The following is a 19699-nucleotide window of genomic DNA, read 5'->3' on the forward strand; positions in this document are numbered from 1 at the left end:
TCGTTGATAAAACAGGAAAAGTCAGTATGGCAGTTTTGGGGATTTTATAAGTCTGACCGTAGTCAGACCAATGTCGTCAGACCAACACTCGTAATACCATAAACTTGTTTTACCACTTTAGCCGCGCTCAAACTTTCGAGCACAGCCGTATTCGCCAGCAACGTCCAACAACATCTGCAGCTGCAACACGGCACAAGCAGCAGAGCGCCATGGAGAGGTACTCTGCATCAGCGCCTTACTAAACACTACAAGCAGCAGAGCACCATGGAGAGGTACTCTGCATCAGCGCCTTACTAAACACTACAAGCAGCAGAGCACCATGGAGAGGTACTCTGCATCAGCGCCTTACTAAACACTACAAGCAGCAGAGCACCATGGAGAGGTACTCTGCATCAGCGCCTTACTAAACGCTACAAAGAAATAACGAAGGCAGACATGCTGGGCACTGTTCAGAAGCCAGGTTACCAACCTAGCACTAAACCTGCAGAAAATAGTTCCTTCTCAGGTTTCTTATATTTAGCTAACACTTTGCACTATTTTATGACACTTTATTAAGCATTTCTTACTTATTCTTTAATTTTGCACCTTAATGTTAAGAGATAATTGTTAAGTGTTCATTGTGATTTTAGACCTGTTTACATTTTAATTATTTGAGTGTTTTCCATGGTTGTGTTGACATTTCTGCTTTTATAACTGAGGGGATTATAATCAGAGCAGGGTTAAGTTTAAAATAAAAATGTTTAAATTTAATATATTTTTCTCCTGGTCCTTATTTTAAATAAGTCATAAAAAATATCAATAATTATCGATATCGACCGATATGAAAAACTTATATCGTGATACAGTTTTCAACCATATCGCCCAGCCCTAGTATGGTATGGTATAGTATGGTATGGTATGGTATGGTATAGTATGGTATGGTATGGTATATTATAGTATAGTATGGTATGGTATGGTATGGTATAATATTATATAGTATAGTGTAGTATAGTATGGTATGGTATGGTATAGTATAGTATGGTATGGTATGGTATGGTATGTTATAGTATGGTATGGTATGGTATAGTATAGTATAGTATGGAATGGTATGGTATAGTATAGTATGGTATGGTATAATATATAGTATGGTGTAGTATAGTATGGTATGGTATGGTATGGTATAGTATAGTATGGTATGGTATGGTATGGTATAGTACGGTATGGTATGGTATAATATAGTATGGTATTGTATAGTATAGTATGGTATGGTATAGTATAGTATAGTATGGTATGGTAGGGTAGGGTAGGGTAGGGTAGGGTATGGTATAGTATGGTATGGTATAGTATGGTATAGTATAGTATGGTATGGTATAGTATAGTATAGTATGGTATGGTATGGTATAGTATAGTATGGTATGGTATAGTATAGTATAGTATGGTATGGTATGGTATGGCATGGTATAGTATAGTATGGTATGGTATGGTATGGTATAGTATAGTATAGTATAGTATAGTATAGTATAGTATGGTATGGTATGGTATAGTATAGTATAGTATGGTATGGTATAGTATGGTATAGTATGGTATAGTATGGTATGGTATGGCATGGTATGGTATGGTATAGTATAGTATGGTATGGTATAGTATAGTATAGTATAGTATGGTATGGTATGGTATAGTATAGTATAGTATAGTATGGTATGGTATGGTATGGTATGGCATGGTATAGTATAGTATATGGTGTGAAGGCTTCTCAAACTCAACTGGAACAAAGCAGTAACTTGGACTTGCAGCACCAGCCCACATTTTCTCTTTGTTCCCTGTTTTTTAAGGATATAACTGACCGAGCAGCGCTGTCATTCATACTGTTGACAGTTTTTTGTCTGCATGGTTGGGCTGGCTAATGTCCAATCTGAAACAAAACAGTGTGTTATTATTTTCATTTGAGATAACGACAGCTAAGCTGACACTGTCTGCACGTGGAGTCAAAGGTTGGGATTTTTTGTGATCTCTGTACATATTTTCCAAACAGAGAAAATGCTGTAACATCCTCTGATGCAAATACCAATTTGCCACGTTTCAATGGGTCATGATGACGCATAAAAACGAACAGAGACTATTATTGTATCAGTTTGGTTTGGAAGCTGTAAACGAAAAGTAAAAGGCCTTGTATGTGCACCTGCTAGAGCTGAACCTTTTCCAACATGATCATTGCTGCAGACTGTGTGGGTGTTTAGCATTCAGCGTGCCACACATACACATACACATACACACTCACACACACACATACACACAAACCCGCTCTGTGCTACTGCTTTGCTCAAAATCATTTATTTATGACGTTCTTATTTTACTGGGAGATTCTTCATCTTTAAAGGCTCTTAATACATCTTAGAAATATAAAACTTAACATTTGAATACATATGTCTGGACTTTTCTTACTTAATTGATAAGAAATATCAATTAAGTAAGAGACCTAAGTAAGTAAGTAAGTGATTCCTTGAGCGATCCCATACAAAAATCAATGGATGAAAATTAGATATGTACAAGATATCATACATAATGCAGTACATAAAATCACATAAAGTAATTTACTGTAGATGTCAGGCCATAACTGTATGCACTAAATTCTCAAAATGTAAATTCATCTCAAATCTTAATGTCTTTTTAACTAAGTTGTGCATAATGATGACATTTGAGAGACCAAACTAGACCATGTCACATAACAGTGGCATGTGATTAATAATTTTTTGCATTTCTTTTTAAATACTCTGGCAGTAAATAATTAGAGCTGTAGAGAAAAATGGAAGCATACTAAAAGTGCTAACAAATAATTGCCAATGGTATTTGGACCAAGTTTCTGAGAAGTAGGCTATGGTGGTTTTTAGGCCTCAGGTCAGATTTGAGCTCTGATCTCCAACATACCTAAGGAGGTGTAGGAGAGGGCTTCTATATTTACACTCTGGGTAGGCATCCAGGATAACGCAAACATTCAAAACTCCGACAGAAGCCCCATATTCAAGTTGTATAATTGCAGCGAGGTAAATCTCCCATCATCGCTACTCTCCATCAACCCCCAAACCAGTTTCTGTCATCATGGCGTTATCCTTTTATGACCAGCTCTTGTTCTTGAAATGACATCTAACATCTGTACTCAAAACAAAAGACGCAGTCACTCTCCTCATATCCTGTATTCATCTGTCTGTCTAGCTATCACTCGACTTGCTCCGGCTCGGCGTCCATGCAAGTCTCCCATGGATTCCTGGGCATCTGGGGCATGGACAGGATCAGGAGCGCGATGCCAGTGAGAAAGAGGAGGACAAAGCCGGTGCAGGCACAAGCGAAGGACCAGGCGTAGTAGTGGTCAATCCAGACTGTTTCCTCGCTATCGACCATGCGTTTGACTGATTGACGCATCACCTCCACTGAGATGAAGGCACAGAGACCTGGGCAGGAGAGAGAGATGTGTAAACATGAGTTTGGTAGTACAGCTTGTACTGTAGTAACACCTGTGGTAATGTGCAGATTGCCGTGCTCTAACAGGATGCATAATCATGAAGGCAAAGTCAGGTTTTTGCATTCCAAACACTGCAAGGAAATTGATACTGTGTTGGTTAACGGAACTCACCTGCAAATGCGAAAAACATGCCAGCAGGTTTGAGGAGGTAGTCTCTTCCTTTGCCTTTACCGGTACAAGATCCCATCAAACACAGAGACCCCAGGATGATGAAGGCTAGACTGAAGATGGAAATGGCTGCAGCTGAGATGTTGTACTCTGGAAAGAAAGAGACCAAGAGTCCTGTACAATCCAGTGACAAAAAATTGATGTCATTTCACATTGTTCACATGTATATTGGATATATTGGAGTGAAATTTTTTTTTTTTTTTTTATTTATCAGTAAAGCCACAAACCAATCCTTTTAGGAATGCTTTAATTAGGCCAAAACCTAAGGGCTGAATCCACCATTTAATGTATTTCTTTGATTCAGAAATACAAAGACGTCAAGTAGTGATTGGGCAGCACATGAGACACATCACATTTTCTACAATGAATAGTAGGACACTGCTTTAACGAGCAGTATGAATTATTGAAAAGACGCATACTCTTGGGTAGTTGGGGACGACAACTAATTTGTTGTTTAATTGTTTGAAGCCAAAATTCCCACACATTTTTTTCAAGGCTGAGGCATTTTCAAAACCTTTTTGATATTATTTTGTCACACCCCAGTTTGTTTTATAATTTGATCCAATGTTATCCTGGATCTTTTAGAGCACATGTGTCAAACTCAAGGCCCGCGGACCAAATCCGGCCCCTTGTAGATTTAGATCCGGACCGTATATCAATTTGGGTTCACAATACATTTTGGCCCACCTAGTTGTGCACCAAACCAAAAACACAAGAAAGTGTTTTTTAAACTGCAATTACGTGACATTCAAAGCAGAATATGGCAGATTTGCTGACTCTGAGACTCAGAAATTCCCCCAGAAGGAACTCTTTTGATGACTTTTGTAGGGCTTCATGTCAACAAAAATGTGACAAAAAGCGTACAAAAAATGTGGGAAAAAGTAATAAATTTACAAAAAGGTGACAAGCCACAAAAACAACAAAAATGAGGAAAAAAAGCTATCAAAATATAAAAAAAGTGACCTGCAGTAACAAAAAGCATGCCAATAAACTCTACATGTCCGGCCCTTGGTGTGATTCACTTTTTCCAGTGTGGCCCCTAGTGAAAATGAGTTTGACAACCCTGCTTTAGAGATTAGCTGTTTTTGTAAAACAATTTTCTAATGGTGTCTGTTTTTGAGAGAAAGTAATTTGTATCAGTTTAGGCTTAGAAGATTAGGATGGCCTTATTCTATGTCTTTCTTATTGTCAACAAATTCCATTCCGAAGACCAGACAACAATGCATTAGTTTGTCTTCTGAGACTTTTCTACCTTGTGTGGTGCACCCCAAGCTGTTTGGTTTCTGTACATACATAAATCTTGAAAAAAGGGTTCAAATGTAGTTTACTATTTTTTAAATGCTCAGTTATTTCCCAAACAGCTTAGCACTGTAGTTTGTAAAAAACATTACTCAAACGAGTAAATGTACGCCCAGAAAGAATGACTGAAACACTGGTATCTTTCTACGTCTACTTTGCTCTTGGTGTTGAGAAACTTTGGTGATTTAGCCAATGAGCTCCACAGACGTGCAGTATCTCAGTGAACACAGAGTGTTCAGGGTGCGGCCCAACCTCCCCTGCTAGCAGAAGATGAAGGCTCTCTCCCCCCAAAGGAGTGCCTCTCCCCTGGGCATGGTTCACAGGCGAACAGGCGGCAGATCAAAGGCCTCACATCCTATCCGACTGTGATCGGAAAAACAAACCAGCTGCTGTTCCTGTTACACAGACGCCCTGTATCAGTAAACATATTACATTTATATAGTATATTTGTAATTTGAATGTAAAGATTATTGCCTTCTTAATAAGCCTGGTGATGTTCTATATTTTTGTTATAGTCAACAAATCCCATAAAAAGATCAAAACCAACAATAAATTGATTCTACTAACAAGTCTTGCCTGCGCAGCCAAAGCCTGATGTATTTTATTCCTCTGTGCCATAGAACTCCAGTGTTGTCTAAAACCACACACTGTTGCACTGGGTGATATGTCCCTTAACATGGGCATGGTACTTCATTTTCACTCAAGCCCACATAATACAGTTCATGTAGATATTCGCATAGTTTTACTTTTGTTTATAAAAGATATGAAGAACCTCCAAACGCCCAGATCCATTCCTACAGCATCCTTGACTATTCTCACTGTCAGATTTTCATTACACTTCATTTATTTTCTACTTGCGCACTCCCTATGGCAGACACATGTAAGATCCTTGTATGAATGGATGGCCTTTGGTGACATACATCTACTATGCTCATTCAACCTCATGCACCATTATGGTATAGCCAAATGGCTCAGTCAAGAGTGAATAACATGACAGGGAACTTAGGTCAGTGCTGCAATCATTCCTGCAAACTTGCAGTGTGTCTCTCAAGGGCTGGCCATCAGCGCTGGGATGCTGCATGTGTGTGTGTGTGTGTGTGTGTGTGTGTGTGGTGTGAGGATGGGGGAGGAGTACCTATGTATTCTTGCATTAGCATCTCTGAGTTTATGGTGTGGGAGGGTGTACAAGACTAACTTGCATTTACACCCTAATAATTGAGTGTGACAGTGCTCCACATGTGCTCAGCCCCCTAACGCACATTAAATGGGAGGGCTGTCATACAACATGCGCTGGCTGGGAGCTCAGGATGGTCACAGCTTTAACAGGGTCACTGGAGAGAGGATGGAAGGAATGGAAGATGGAGGGAATGGGGACTAGAACAAACACACACACACACACACACACACACACACACACACACACACACACACACACACGCAGTTCTGAAATATTGACTGTACTGTATGTACAGTTAATGTATTGCACTTTTCTTGAGGCACCATGTATGAAACACTGTCTGCCTTGTGTTAGTACACACTGTGAATTCTGTGACTTAGTGAGTTAAATTTGACCCCAGCCAGCAACCATCATTACGGAAACAAACTTCAACAAAAAGCTGTTACATTTTCAAAAAAGCATTAGTATCCTATGTGCATCAACATCTGCCAATATAATTTCTGACAAAAAAGTCTGAGGCACACTATTAAAGTATAGATATATCACATACAATGCAGTGCCAATGCATTGCATATATGGGCTCTTTTTTGCAAAAAGAGAAGGTGTGGGACATAAAGCTTTGCCAGTAATGACCTGAGTAAGCACGTTGACTTTTTGCCAGCTGGACAAAGGGCTGTGAAAAGGTAAAGGAAAATCCAATTGCCTTTCACCCAGGACTCCTTCATGTCCTATGGAGAGTTTTGTCATTGACAGCTGTTCCATTGCACCTGCTGTGAGACCGATGATCAGAAGTGAAACATGAATGAAAATCTGAATCCACAGAGAGCAACAGCAGCAGCAGAAGGTAAGCTCAGTTGGGAATATGTGATGCTGCCATCTTTTTGTTCAACTTCCCACAGACTGGGATGTGCTAAGGAACATATTTCAACGACAAAAAATGAATTCACAAAAGAATCTCTAATTTTTCTCATATTTAGACTGAAAGTAATCACCTTTGGGGAACCACAAACAGAAACCTACCTTTTTGTGTTTTATGTTCAAATATCTCAGCATCCTGCCCTGGAGTGAAGTGTCTGAAGTAAGAGCAGTTTTCCTCTGTGAAAAGAAAGAACATAATTTTTGTTCAAAGTTACACCTACATCAATCAAAATGTTGGCCACTTGGACAAACACAACACAACATTGACATCACCATGTAAAGTGCCTATATTAACCAGCACAGACGGAGCAACATTATCATTTATTTAAAGTAACATTTGTTGCCACCTGACTGTAAGCTAATATTCACTCTATTTTAGCTCTGTTTTGATCTCCACCAACTCTTGAGGGAAATATCTGGCTCTTCAGCTGCTAAATGTTTGACTAACTAGTCACTAACTGTGTCTGTATGCAGTTTGGTGTTGGGCAGGTAGATGTAGGTTTTTAGAGCTTTTTTGCTGAAAACAGCTACTCACTGCTGTTAATGTTGTTGGTGAGAACATTGAGACTGAATCAAAACAGTACAATGTTTCTGTTGGCTGTAAATCCAAAACAATGAGCTGAAAAAATGCTATGACGCTCTTTAATTAATAGATAATTCTCTGTGGGTTCGTCACCATGAGCTTTTCACATTCATTTGGTCTGAAATTACGTTTTAATAATTAAAACTTCAGTTGATTTGATTCAGTGCCTTGTCATGAAATTTCATCACATTAATTAAATGTCCTCATATGCAAATACATGCTTTATTCATAAAAAGTGAGGGGACCTTAAAAAAGGGTCATGTAGTGGAGAAATGACTACAATAGTTAATTTGTTAATTAAAATGGCACCGTGATGGAAGCCTTTAACTGCTTTCAACTCTGATGACCAGTCTGTTGTGTGAAAGATTTCTGCTGTGTGCTCATTCTTTGATTCACTTAACTGCGTTGACCAAAATCTGTCTTTAATTTATATCAAGGTGCCTAAGTTCAACCAAATTTGAGCTCCTGGCAAATAAACCAAATCATTATCAAAGTTGTCATGTCATGAACAGCTTTTGTTTGCTTTTGTTGTAAACTCGTCATCATTTAGGGCCATGTATTCTTTCACTACACTTACTATTAGTAGAGCAGATTAGTAAAAAAATCGTTCACTTTGGTATACAAGCATGAAATTTGGCACAGATACTCTCTGAGGGCCACTATTTTGGAAAAAGGCGTTGGCCACTCAAAAATTCAATATGGCGGCCATTTTTCAAGATGGCCGCCATTGCTATTCAATGCTTATTGTATCAATGATTCAAGCAGTGATCCAAGCATAAAATTTGATACAAATACTCTCTAAAGGACATGATAATGGAAATAGATGTTTGTCCCTCAAAAATTCAAGATGGCCGCCATTTTTAAAGATGGCCACCGTTCCTGTCGAATATTAATTATTTCAATTGTTCATATGGTGATGCAATTATAAAATTAGGCAGAAATACTCTTCAAGGAACACTCTTTTGGAAAAACTCAAAAATTCAGGATGGCGATCATTTTCAAGATGGCCACCATTTCTATAAAAAATGTATGAAAGGATTCAAGAGAAATGGCGGCCATCTTGAAAAAAAGGTTGCCATCTTGAATTTTTGAGGGACCAGCACCGTTTTCCAAAAAACACATTCTTAAGAGAGTATTTTCACAAAATGTTATGCCTACATCACTGTTTGATTTTTTGGGTGGCCAATGCCTTTTTCCCAAAAAGTGACCCTTAGAGAGTATCTGTGCCAAATTTCATGCTTCTATACCAATTTGAACGATTCTATTGAAATATACCATTAATCTGCTGTACTATATACAGTAATTAATAAACATAGATAGATGGATAAATTCCAGTTATCAAGCTTTGCCCCAAATACTTTTGCACCATATGGATATGATACTTTGAACACTCCATACTGTCTAAGATCTTTCTCATTGTTTTTCCAAAAGCATCTCACAGATTGACATACCCACAGACATTATTATCACTGAAGTGGTTGCGTGATACCATGCAGATCCTGTTCTGCTTTGTGTGGTTTGACTGTCAAAGTAAAAATGGTTACAACCGACATCACAATAATATTGTCTTTTTTTTTCGAGCATACGAGGTGTTGAACCTTGGAGATTTGCACAAAGCCAGGCCGCTTTATGTGATGATCACGTGATGCTATGCCAAGTGTATAAAAGACAAAACAGGTTTGGTTTCCAGTCAGATCTTGATAACATTTGACTTACATCATGCCACATACTACTTCAAGGCTTTAAACATGTATGATCAAGTGCACACAGGGTGGCTCACGCTTAACAACTGAGGCATCACTACATGAAAGCAGAAGACTGTAATGCCAATAAAACATTTTTAGATGTAACACCTGATCATTCTGTCACTTAATCTCAATCAATGTCAAGTGCACATCAATAATCTTGGTTATGCTATGAGGTCTGCACTCACGTGCATGTTCCTAATCCCCTTTTACATACAGTCTTATCATGGGACATCAGTGAAATGCTTTCATGTGAAAATATGCAGTACTGCATGGTATCGTATAACTGCAAGAGCTTGGTGAGCCGTGCTCAAATGGTAGATCATTTTCCAGTGTACCCTTGAAACCTTGCAAATAAGCTAAAAGGGATGTCAGATGGCTCCATCAGAAAATAGCACAGAGTAATATAAAATGATATAATAGATGCAAACAATATCTCTGAATCATATTTTTCCAAAGCCAAGTCAACATTGCAATGTTTACAAAAAAACTCCTTTGACATTACAAGCTTTTATTGCTCTGGGCCAACACAAAAGAAGATGTTTTTATGAATGAGGGCAGGAACTGGCCATAAAAAAGAGGTTGTTACTAAGCAACAAGCTGCATTGTTTTCACTATAAAAGGCACATATGAGGGTGTGACAGAGGCTTGTCAACTAGTTGTGCTTCTAAGACAAACCTTGTATTCAAAGGGTATGCTGAAAAATATCTTTGAACTTCACTCATTTCCAAAAACTGTGAATATTCATGTTTGTAAGAAAATGCGAATCCACCGCTAAACTCTACTTTACCACTTCTCTGTAACACCAGACAACTCTTTCAATGGCAGGAAACATGGTCTCATCTGGGGCTAAGAAAAGATTTACTTTTACATCCAATATGTAAAAGTCTAAGAACTACCAGCAGGTAGTTCTTAGACTTTTAGTGAATGTAGTGGCTCTACATTCACTATATGCATGTGTGGTTTGTTATGTAGGCCTATGTTTAAGTGGAACCACTCATCCTGTATTAAGCCTTGGAGTGGATGCACTGGGATCATTATCTGTAACAAGCAGCTTTATTCCCACATGTGACTGGATGTGTGTTGTGTGCCTAGTTACACCTTTTTGTGCCATCTTTAAAGTGCAAGCTTCAACGAAAACATTTGAGAGACAAGCTGGTGGTCACATACTAATCTGTATTCATTTGTAGAAGCATGCTGCCACAGGCAAACACACTCACACGCACTGCTGCACCACTTGTTGCTGGTCCTCTCCCTGCTAGGATCTGCTGACAAGCTCTCTAAAGCCTCTCTTGTTCATAATAAAGCCATCCATCATCGTTCCAAAGATCAGGAGAGGACATCGGATTAGCATCATTTCTGCACTTCACAGATCACACTTTTTATAGCTTTGGTGGGCACCGTCTATGGCTGGAGCTAAGATTGGTCTGGAACTCTAAGACTAGGTTTTTGTTTTGTCTGCTTTCTTTGGGTGTCGTAACCTTCCTTAGGTCTATCAGCTAACACAAGTGAAGACAACTCCAATTATGTTGTACATGCCACTAAAATGTGTGTATTTTGCTACAAAGCCTGGCAGGTTTAAAACATTTTTGATAAATCATTCTCAAAATGTTTTAATTCATGAAATTATGTTTACATTAACTCTACATTTTACTTCTGATACCTGTCGGGCTCTGTAAGTTTGAGCACACTCCATGTAAGACATTTTGAGCTTTGATTCAGCTATAAACCTACAGAAGCATGGGGACACATGTCTATATAAGCGTTAAAGCCATCACCAGCCATTCCCCATCCCCATATGATGCCTGTCCCTGGGTTGGAAGGTATTCAGAGTGCCTATAAAGGCAAAATACCAGTGGTACCACTTTTTTTTTTGGACTGTGTGTCCCATCACCACGGAGTGTAAAGTAATTTGAGTGACTGTGTGGGCTGCACGGAGACGTGAAGCTGCAGGACGGTCTCGTGGGGACAGTTTGGTGGGACAGTAGGCCTCAGAGCTATGCCTGACTCTTCCAGACGGCCCCGTCACTCAGAGGACCACTACACTTGGTGTGAACACTTGACCCTCCCGGCTACCATCCAAGAACAGCTGAGTATTTACGTGGCATATATTTAGAACCACAACGACTGCTTGCTGAGCAGTTTGCACAATATCATTAAATAAATCACACCCTTTCTATTCCTGTAACCATGGTGAATACATTAGAGCATTATAAAGTACATTTTTGTATGCTATGGCTAAGAGGAGCATTGTAACATAGCTAATGTTGCTTATTTTAAGCTACATTGTGTAAGAATTACATTGTGCTTATTTAAAGCTACATTGTGTAAGAATTTCTCCCATCTAGTGGTGAAATTGTATATGACAACCAACTGAATATTACTTTCTAGCCCCTCCCATTCCGATTGCGTTTTAACTGCTACGGTGGCCGAACCCGAAATTAGCTCTTAGTATCTCCATCGTTTACACGCAGCTGTTGTAGCCACTCCAATATTAACTTTGGTCGTGTTGCTTTGCCGCTCCACAAAGCGTACCTCCTATGGAGTCATTTTGTTGCTAACAAGCCATCACCCGGCGTTAGCATCCCATTGACTGCCATTCATTTTGGCGCCACTTTTACAGCAAATAACTTTACATCTGAAGCGTTTAAAGACTCTATTTGTCCATTGTTTATTTCTAAAGAAACACGACAATGTATAAAAGGCTTCATTACCTTGTATCTCACGTTATGGCTCTGTAGCAGACGTTTTTGTAAAAATAGGCTAACGAGTGTGTCATAACCACACGACTTACTGTCGCATAGTAGAGGAATTACCGTACAGTACAGGAGAAGCTCGCAGGCAGTTTGGACTTACATTAGCTGTTTTTTTTAATTACTAATGTTAACTAGCATTTTAGATAGCAATAATTAGCCTGTGCCTATGTTATCTCCTGACATATACCTACACTCTCCGTCTCAAGATTCTGAATGATTGAGATTTCTCTTGGCACAGCTACCAGAAGACTTACAACTTTCAGACAGGTTGCTCACGTCACATCTACGTCGTCAAGCTCAGTGGGAGGCTGCGCAGTAACGCTCAGCCATCACCGGAAAAGTGCTTCTAATAGACTTCACTGGTCTCCGTGGAAATCTACGGCGTCACATTGTCCATTTCTTTAAATGTCTATGGGTATGTCCCTCTTTGGCTAATGTATTTTAAAGATGGAGGCGCAACATGCTGGCTGTCATTCGAGCGACTCGCCCGTATGTATTCTGAATGATTCTAAATGGCAGATTCCACGCTTACGAGAATACTTTGATTAGTTGGTGGAAGTAATTACACATGCATGAGCACATATTTGTGAAAGAACAAAGGTTTTTTGCAAAGAATCAACTCAAAAAAATTACATAATGTAGGTTTAAGGCTCACAGCAGCTCAGAAAGTATAAAAATAGATTCCAATATGAAAAGAAAGCAGGACAACACAGAGTATAGAACCTAAAACTAAAATAGCCCTCAGGTAAACTTTCTTTCTTTGAGCTGAAAGGACATGTAATGAAAGTCTGCGTAATATGCATGAAAGTTTTTCTGAGATCATTTCACCATCTGCGCTTTGTCAGCAGTAGATGAAACAACATCTAATCCCATATTTTCCAGATGAGTGTCTCACAGCGAGAGGGACCTCCTCATACTGTTTAAGTCCCGCTTTGGATCATAGGTTGACACCTCTCTGAAGACGTGTGGCTATGATAAACAATAATGTTCCTGTCCAAATACAGCAATTGGGCCGGGAGAAACCCTTGGAGACTGATGGATTTACTTCTTGAATAAAGGCTGCCAAGACGCCATCACAAATCATATGTATTGTTTATAGACATGAAAGCCACTTGCCTTGTGTTAGGAAGAGTGGCTAGTAAAGAAGTTCTGGCTCTTTGCATATATATATATATATATATATATATATATATATATATATATATATATATATATATATATATATATACATACACAGATCACCACTGTCAGTCTGTATGTAAGTGTAAGTGCAGATCAAAATTCTAGAAACATTTGTCACTTGACTTTACAATCTGATGAATTCCCTGCATGCCTGGCTGGGCTGAGCTGATTTAGTATATTCAGCACATGCCTGCCATGTCTGCACATGTGAACCACCCTCAGACATTTCATCTGCTCCTGGAATGGCCCTGCAGTGCAGACAGTGTTTGGGATTCCCAAAAGTCTAACAGCCACCACCGGTTCCTCTCTGCTTTGTGAGTTGTACAAATTTGGTGGGAAGTTGAGAAGGCTAATTTACATAAAGCGACATGCAAGGTCAGATAACAATCAACAGTTGGATAATGGTTTCTAACAGTCAATTTGCCAGCGCTGTTCTACAGATGAGTGACTCATACAAGCCACTGAGACATGAGTGACTGCTAGACAGCAACTGCTCAACACTGTTTACATCCATTTATTCAAGCAGCTGTAAGAGCATCTGTTATCATATAAAGTTTATTTCGAGACATTCGTAGCAAGCGTTCTTGTTGTTCTACATAGGACCTATTATCTCATCACATTATGTCAGCATCAGGACTGTGGTGGGAGAGGGAGATATAGCATTAATATTATTAATACCACAACCTAATCCATAAAATTCTTGTATTCCAATATACCATAACTGTCAGCAGCATGTGATTTGGGACTAATTATAAAGAAAATAGAGACAGTATTTTGACACTGTTGTTGATTTAGAAGAGTTAGGACTGAAGTCTTAATGACTGGAGAAACTGACACTGATTCATTTAAACCAAATCTGAAACTTAAATCAATGTAAGTGTATATAATTCTTCATATTTGTTTAATTGTATGCTGCCTGTAATTCACAGTTACACAGAAAAACACATTTTACATATTTATTTCAGCTGAACGTTTACGCTAATAATGAATTGGAATCAATTGGAAGTGTACCAGTTGAAAATGTTGTCGCATTGTAATTAATAATTAAATGACATTTCAGTTTTTGTTATTTTTTGTTATTAAATTAAATATAATTTAATAAATTATAAATTCTTTTATCATCTATCATCATTTATAAATTCTTAGGGAACTATGGAACCTATAAAATAATGTGTTACCATAGGAAATACTGGATTAAAGTACATCAAAATTGTATATATGTTCTAAGTTACTTTCCATCACTGATTGTGGACTATTATGGACTATTTTAGAGTGAATTTCCTTAGGATGTCCTATATAGTGTCTGTATTATGTCCGGTACAGTGTATGGATCATCAATTGTATATGCTGGCTGGTTTTTACCAGTAAATAACTCAAGGAGACACCAATCAGTAAACCAGTAAAATCAGCTGTTGTGGTGTTTGAAGTTAGGTTAAGCCTGCAGCCTCTTGGGACTCCATTGCTCATGCTTGGCCATCTCTGGTTGATGTCAAATATCTACCGTGGTTAATTCTTAACAGTTAACTGATAGCTTCCTATCAAGGCCTTGTCACGTGGCCTTGATCTGGCTGAATGTTGTTTCCACCCTTTACCCTCTGGCTTATTCAAAGGAGGGGCAGTGGGGAGCATCAACCAACTGAATGAGGATCAGTGGCAGACTTGCAAACCAACACAAGATATCTAAACATGGCCTACACTCACAAACTAATGTGTTAGACCGAGGCATTTCAACACCACTGACGACTAACAAAAATTTGAATTATTTCCTATGTTTCAGACGAAAAATCTAACTATTTTCAGTGTCAAAAAAAGTTTATTACATTATGGACGGCTCAATGCATGTCACTCAGAATAGGATCTTCATTCTGTTTCACGAGGAAGTTTAAGGATTTTTAAAATGTAATTTCCTGCATCAGGACCTCTATTCTTAGAAGCTTCCTACCTCAGAGCTTTGGGCCGGATTGCATAGAGGCACCTCACAGTCACAGACAAACAATATTCATATAGTAGCCTAATGTCATTTTATCTGCCAGTTAGAGAACGGTTTTGCTTAGATTTTCTCTTACCTCCAGGCAGGCTGATGGGTCCGCAGACTTGCCCCTGCTCAAAGTTTTCCGAGCTGATGTAAATATACTTCTTGCACAGCCTCCACAGGCCGAAGTGGGCCGCCTCGCAAGTCTCATTGACTTTGTCCACCCGTGGGCTTAGCACTGCCCAGTGGTCCGTTACCACCGCTGTGAACATGCAAGCCATACCCACCAACAGCACGAAGATGGCAATCTTTATCTTTGTGCGCCTGTGCATGTTTCCAGGTATTGAGATTTCTGTTCAGTGAATATTCTTCCCCTGATGAAAAAAAAAAAAAATTGATAAAATTAGATGTTCTGCAACACACAGGGTCTGTGTCCCAGGGTCTTCTTTTCTCAGTCTTCTTTTGCAGCAAGCTTCCCACAAAGTCTCTTCTCCTTTTCTCTCCCCGCCTAAGTGTCTTCTCTCTCCCTCTCGCAAATCTGTGCCTCTGGTTCGAAGGGAAAGGGGCCAGACTATTCTGTCCTAGTTTAATGTCCCCTTTTCCCTACTCACTATGAGTTGCTGTACAACTGAGGGGATGCAAGTTTAGACTTACAGCTGTTGAGATAGATCAAGAAAGTTGATGACCAAACCAACTGTCTGGTGGGCAATGGGTGTGGGGAATGCTGCATGTGTTGGTAGGTGTTTTGCTGGGGAGATGCTATAAATGTGACTGGTGAGTCAAGTTGTCAGGCTGTCTGCTTATCCGGTTACAGTGCCAGAGGGTGGACGTGCCATAATAAGTGGACTCACATAAACAGTTTCTATATGTGCAACTTTCAAAATGGATTCTTCAGCATTGTGAGAATAGTTTTCCCTACATCTAGTTTCCATCCATCTACAGTGGCTGTGTTTTCACTCTTGGCCTCACTACAACACCGCCTCGTGTGGATTTGTCTCTGGAAACGTGTTTACAAAGAGCAGCAGCAAGGCTCCAGCTGTCAGACAACAGTAGAGTTTCCCTGATGGAACAATACTGCTTTTAGTAATTCCTGTTAGGATGTTCACCTAACACTATGTCTTATAGTCCAGAGACCAACTGTTTCTTTATCGAGATGCTCAGTGTGCCATCTCTACAGTCAGAAGTGGTTGTAAAAGGTGAAATAAGTAACGACATTCATCTTTAACTGATGTCCTTCTGTTGATAATCTTTTTCTGCAATTTTTCCTGCTAACGTCATTGTACGAGGGATTATAAGTGAAGAAGTCACTCTAAAGGTCCTATAGTACAATACCAATCTCAAAAGAAAAACATTGGTTTCCATATTTGTTTTGCCATGTAAAGTAAAGTTTCCTGCAAATGAGGCTAGGATGAACAGACAGGTACAGTGTTGAGTGCACTGCTGTTTTACTGTTATTTCACTGCTTGGAAGAATTGGTGATGATAACAAAGTCAGATATAATGTGAGGATACGTTATATATTGCCCAATTACAGAGACAATCACATATAGAACTCTTCTTCTTCTTTTTTTTTTTTAAGATACATTTTTTATTGTGTTTTTTTTTATATTTAGAACATTCAGAACATGCAAATACAATTGAACAAGAACAAAAACCCTCTCCTACCCCCCACCATCTGCGGTCTCGAGGAAAACAAAAAAAACAAAATAAACAAAAACTGCATATAGAACTCTTCTGTAAGCTCCAATGCCCCCCTTGTCTACTTCTGCTTCAGCAAATTGTCCAGAAAATGCTTGACCCTCCACCATTCTGCTGTTTTTTATAGAGCTGAGAATAATGTCAAAGTCTTTTTTTTACAGCAGACATTTCAACTCGCCACAGTAGGAAAAGTACTGGTGTAAATAAATGGCTGAATTCCTTTAAGCTGCTTTGATTTCAGGATTGTGCATGCTTGCTCACTGGCACTCTTACTGGAATACTTGAAGAGCCAGAGCCATCGTTAGTCTTATTAGTAACACCTGTGCTTTTCCTACAAGTCCAAACATTTTCTGTTAGAAAGTGGTGCAAAAATCGTGAGTTGAGAAACAAGCCCTTGCCCTTTGATTCTGAGGCTCTTACCCCACTCCCTGATGCTTACAAGACTGTTCATTTATAAAATATACATAAATAAAAAACTATTAAATTGTAAATGTGTTGGTCTTTTCCCCAAACAACTGGAAGGAGATCACAAAAAGTTGTACTTTCACGGATTGAAAGTGCTTGGATTTGTCCTTGATTAATACTTGAATGTGTACTCTGTATGCTGTTATTGTAAAAGAAGAAGATAATACTCCCCTACAGTTAATCCCTGGCCCATTTAAAGTTGTGACGGCAACAAAGTAGAAATTGACAAAATCACTGCAAACTTACACACCCATGACAAGCTAACATATGCATGAGTGTATGTTCCTGATGAGGGATCTGTCAGTCATCACCGCCAACGATACTCACCCAATTGTGTCCCAGAAAGTATTGTAGTAGTTCTTCTCCACAGATCCTCAATCAAAACATCAATGAAACAGACATTTACATTGTAATTCATATTGCTATCAGCTATACTGTTTTAAACAACCTAAGTCCTATATTTTTGTAGCTTCGGCCACTATGGGCAAAGATGCTTTTTAACTCGCCATTTTACACACTGAGATATTACAATATGAGGACCCCACTTGGGCAGCTTTACGATAGATTACACTGCAGTTCAGTCCAGTTTATCTGAATTATACAAAAAAACAACAGTATTTGGACAGGAAATTGAAAGTGTGTAAACCCAAAGTGTCCATTATCATCCATCAATCCAACAGGCAGCAGCGCTCCAAATGTAATGGACATTTGGGTAATAATTTCAGCCATTTTTCCACTTTTGTTTTCAGTTCCGAATAGGTAGTTGAGATAATAACAGGTAATTGGATTAATGTGTAAATGTTCAAAACCCTTTTTTTAATCTCGTTTGTGATGGCCTTGTGGAGTCCATTGAAAAGATGCCTTGAGCTGATTTGAGCTACACAATATGTGAGCTAAATTAGCAATTTAATAATAAGTAAAATACCATCATAAACTACTGAAATTATGTCTAACACTATGAAAACATGCTCATATCTTCCTTTAATGCTGATGATTTGACAACTACATGAAAAAGTTTATTACTAAATGAAGATATCTTCCTGTTGTCTTTCTGCCAGAGGAATGTCTGTGTGCAGTAATGGACAAATTACAAATAGTCCCATTAATGCAATTATTGCATGTCTCCTGTTGAAAACTGAAGCCTACTATATGACTTTAGGGAGGGTGGCACGGTGGTGCAGTGGTTAGCCCCGTTACCTTACAGCAAAAAGGTCCTGGATTGTGCATTAGCTTGTTTGCAGCCATCTGAATCACCACTCACATCTTTGATTTTCTTTGGGAATTTATGAAGTGAAATGGTATTCAGTCTGATTATCTGTATCTACATAGGTGTCCTCACCTACCATACATGTTTGGTGAATTGTGATTCCCTTTATGTGCTATCCCTGGGCACGGTGTATCCTGCCTCTTACCCTATGTGAACTGGGATAGGCTAGAATTACTCCTTACTTCCTTTGAACAATTCTTGGCATATAGAACACAAATATAAAAAGCCATTAACTTGGCTTTTTACTTATGACCGATCATTCTATTCTTACTATCCATATGCCAATTCAATGTTGCTATTTACATATGCATTGAGAGCTGTAACAGAGCTGTAAGTGTAAGTCTAAGTCCTCAGTGAAGCTTCTAGCTTTTCAAATATCTAATGGTGTGGAAAGAACCACTAAACCATATTGATTGTAATCACAGTGGACAGGCTACATTGATTCAGGCTTATCATGACTGCTTCTCAATTGCAGGATAACACCCTAATGTTACGTTAAGAAGAGTCATTGATCACCTTCTAGGAAAGTTAATGTCTGTTTTAAATCACTGCGCGGTCATCTTTGTTCTTAGTTGATCCAAAAGAGGGTTTTTTTCTTTACAAAGTGAAAAGGTGTTGATGTAGCCAGGTGCAGTCTAGCTTTAGACTTGTACATGATGGGATCTCATTTCTGAACACTGCATACAACCCCAAATATGTGTATCAAGTATGTGTAATTGAATGGAATTTGTTATTTCATGGTGTAGTTGCTGACAAGCTATATCAATTATATCCACCGGATAAAAAACTGCAGAGAAAAATCAACTTTTTTATAATTGATGTATGAATGCTTACACTACAATGCAATTTGGATCATACTTATTATCAAGTTTATCTTTAAACACAGTTACTCACTTAAATGACAATTTAAATTGACGTGCATTGTTGCAATAATCAAAGATAACAATAAGACATTGATTGTGGTTCCTATCATG

General features: G+C 38.7%; 1 protein-coding gene across 1 annotated transcript; it reads right to left on the minus strand.

Annotated features, from left to right (window-relative positions):
* Positions 1–2288: 2288 nt before the first annotated feature.
* On the minus strand, positions 2289–15974 carry LOC114561952 (voltage-dependent calcium channel gamma-1 subunit). The gene is made up of 4 exons (XM_028588133.1): positions 15391–15974; positions 7161–7235; positions 3608–3754; positions 2289–3425 (listed from the first exon to the last, which is right to left on the minus strand). The coding sequence occupies exons 1-4, from the start codon at positions 15626–15628 to the stop codon at positions 3193–3195; spliced, it is 693 nt and encodes a 230-aa protein (XP_028443934.1). The 5' UTR covers positions 15629–15974; the 3' UTR covers positions 2289–3192.
* Between the last annotated feature and the right edge of the window lie 3725 nt (positions 15975–19699).

The sequence above is a fragment of the Perca flavescens genome, chromosome 2, assembly GCF_004354835.1.
Source record: "Perca flavescens isolate YP-PL-M2 chromosome 2, PFLA_1.0, whole genome shotgun sequence".
Taxonomy (NCBI): Eukaryota; Metazoa; Chordata; class Actinopteri; order Perciformes; family Percidae; genus Perca; species Perca flavescens.

What these genes read in the sequence shown, in the direction of transcription:
- LOC114561952 (XM_028588133.1), bottom strand. Translation starts at nt 15,628, where the DNA reads ATGCACAGGCGCACAAAGATAAAGATTGCCATCTTCGTGCTGTTGGTG. An exon ending in TGAACATAAAACACAAAAAG is followed by an intron (nt 3,755 to 7,160) that starts GTAGGTTTCTGT and finishes CTTTCTTTCCAG; the next exon opens with AGTACAACATCTCAGCTGCA. An exon ending in CATGTTTTTCGCATTTGCAG is followed by an intron (nt 3,426 to 3,607) that starts GTGAGTTCCGTT and finishes TCTCCTGCCCAG; the next exon opens with GTCTCTGTGCCTTCATCTCA.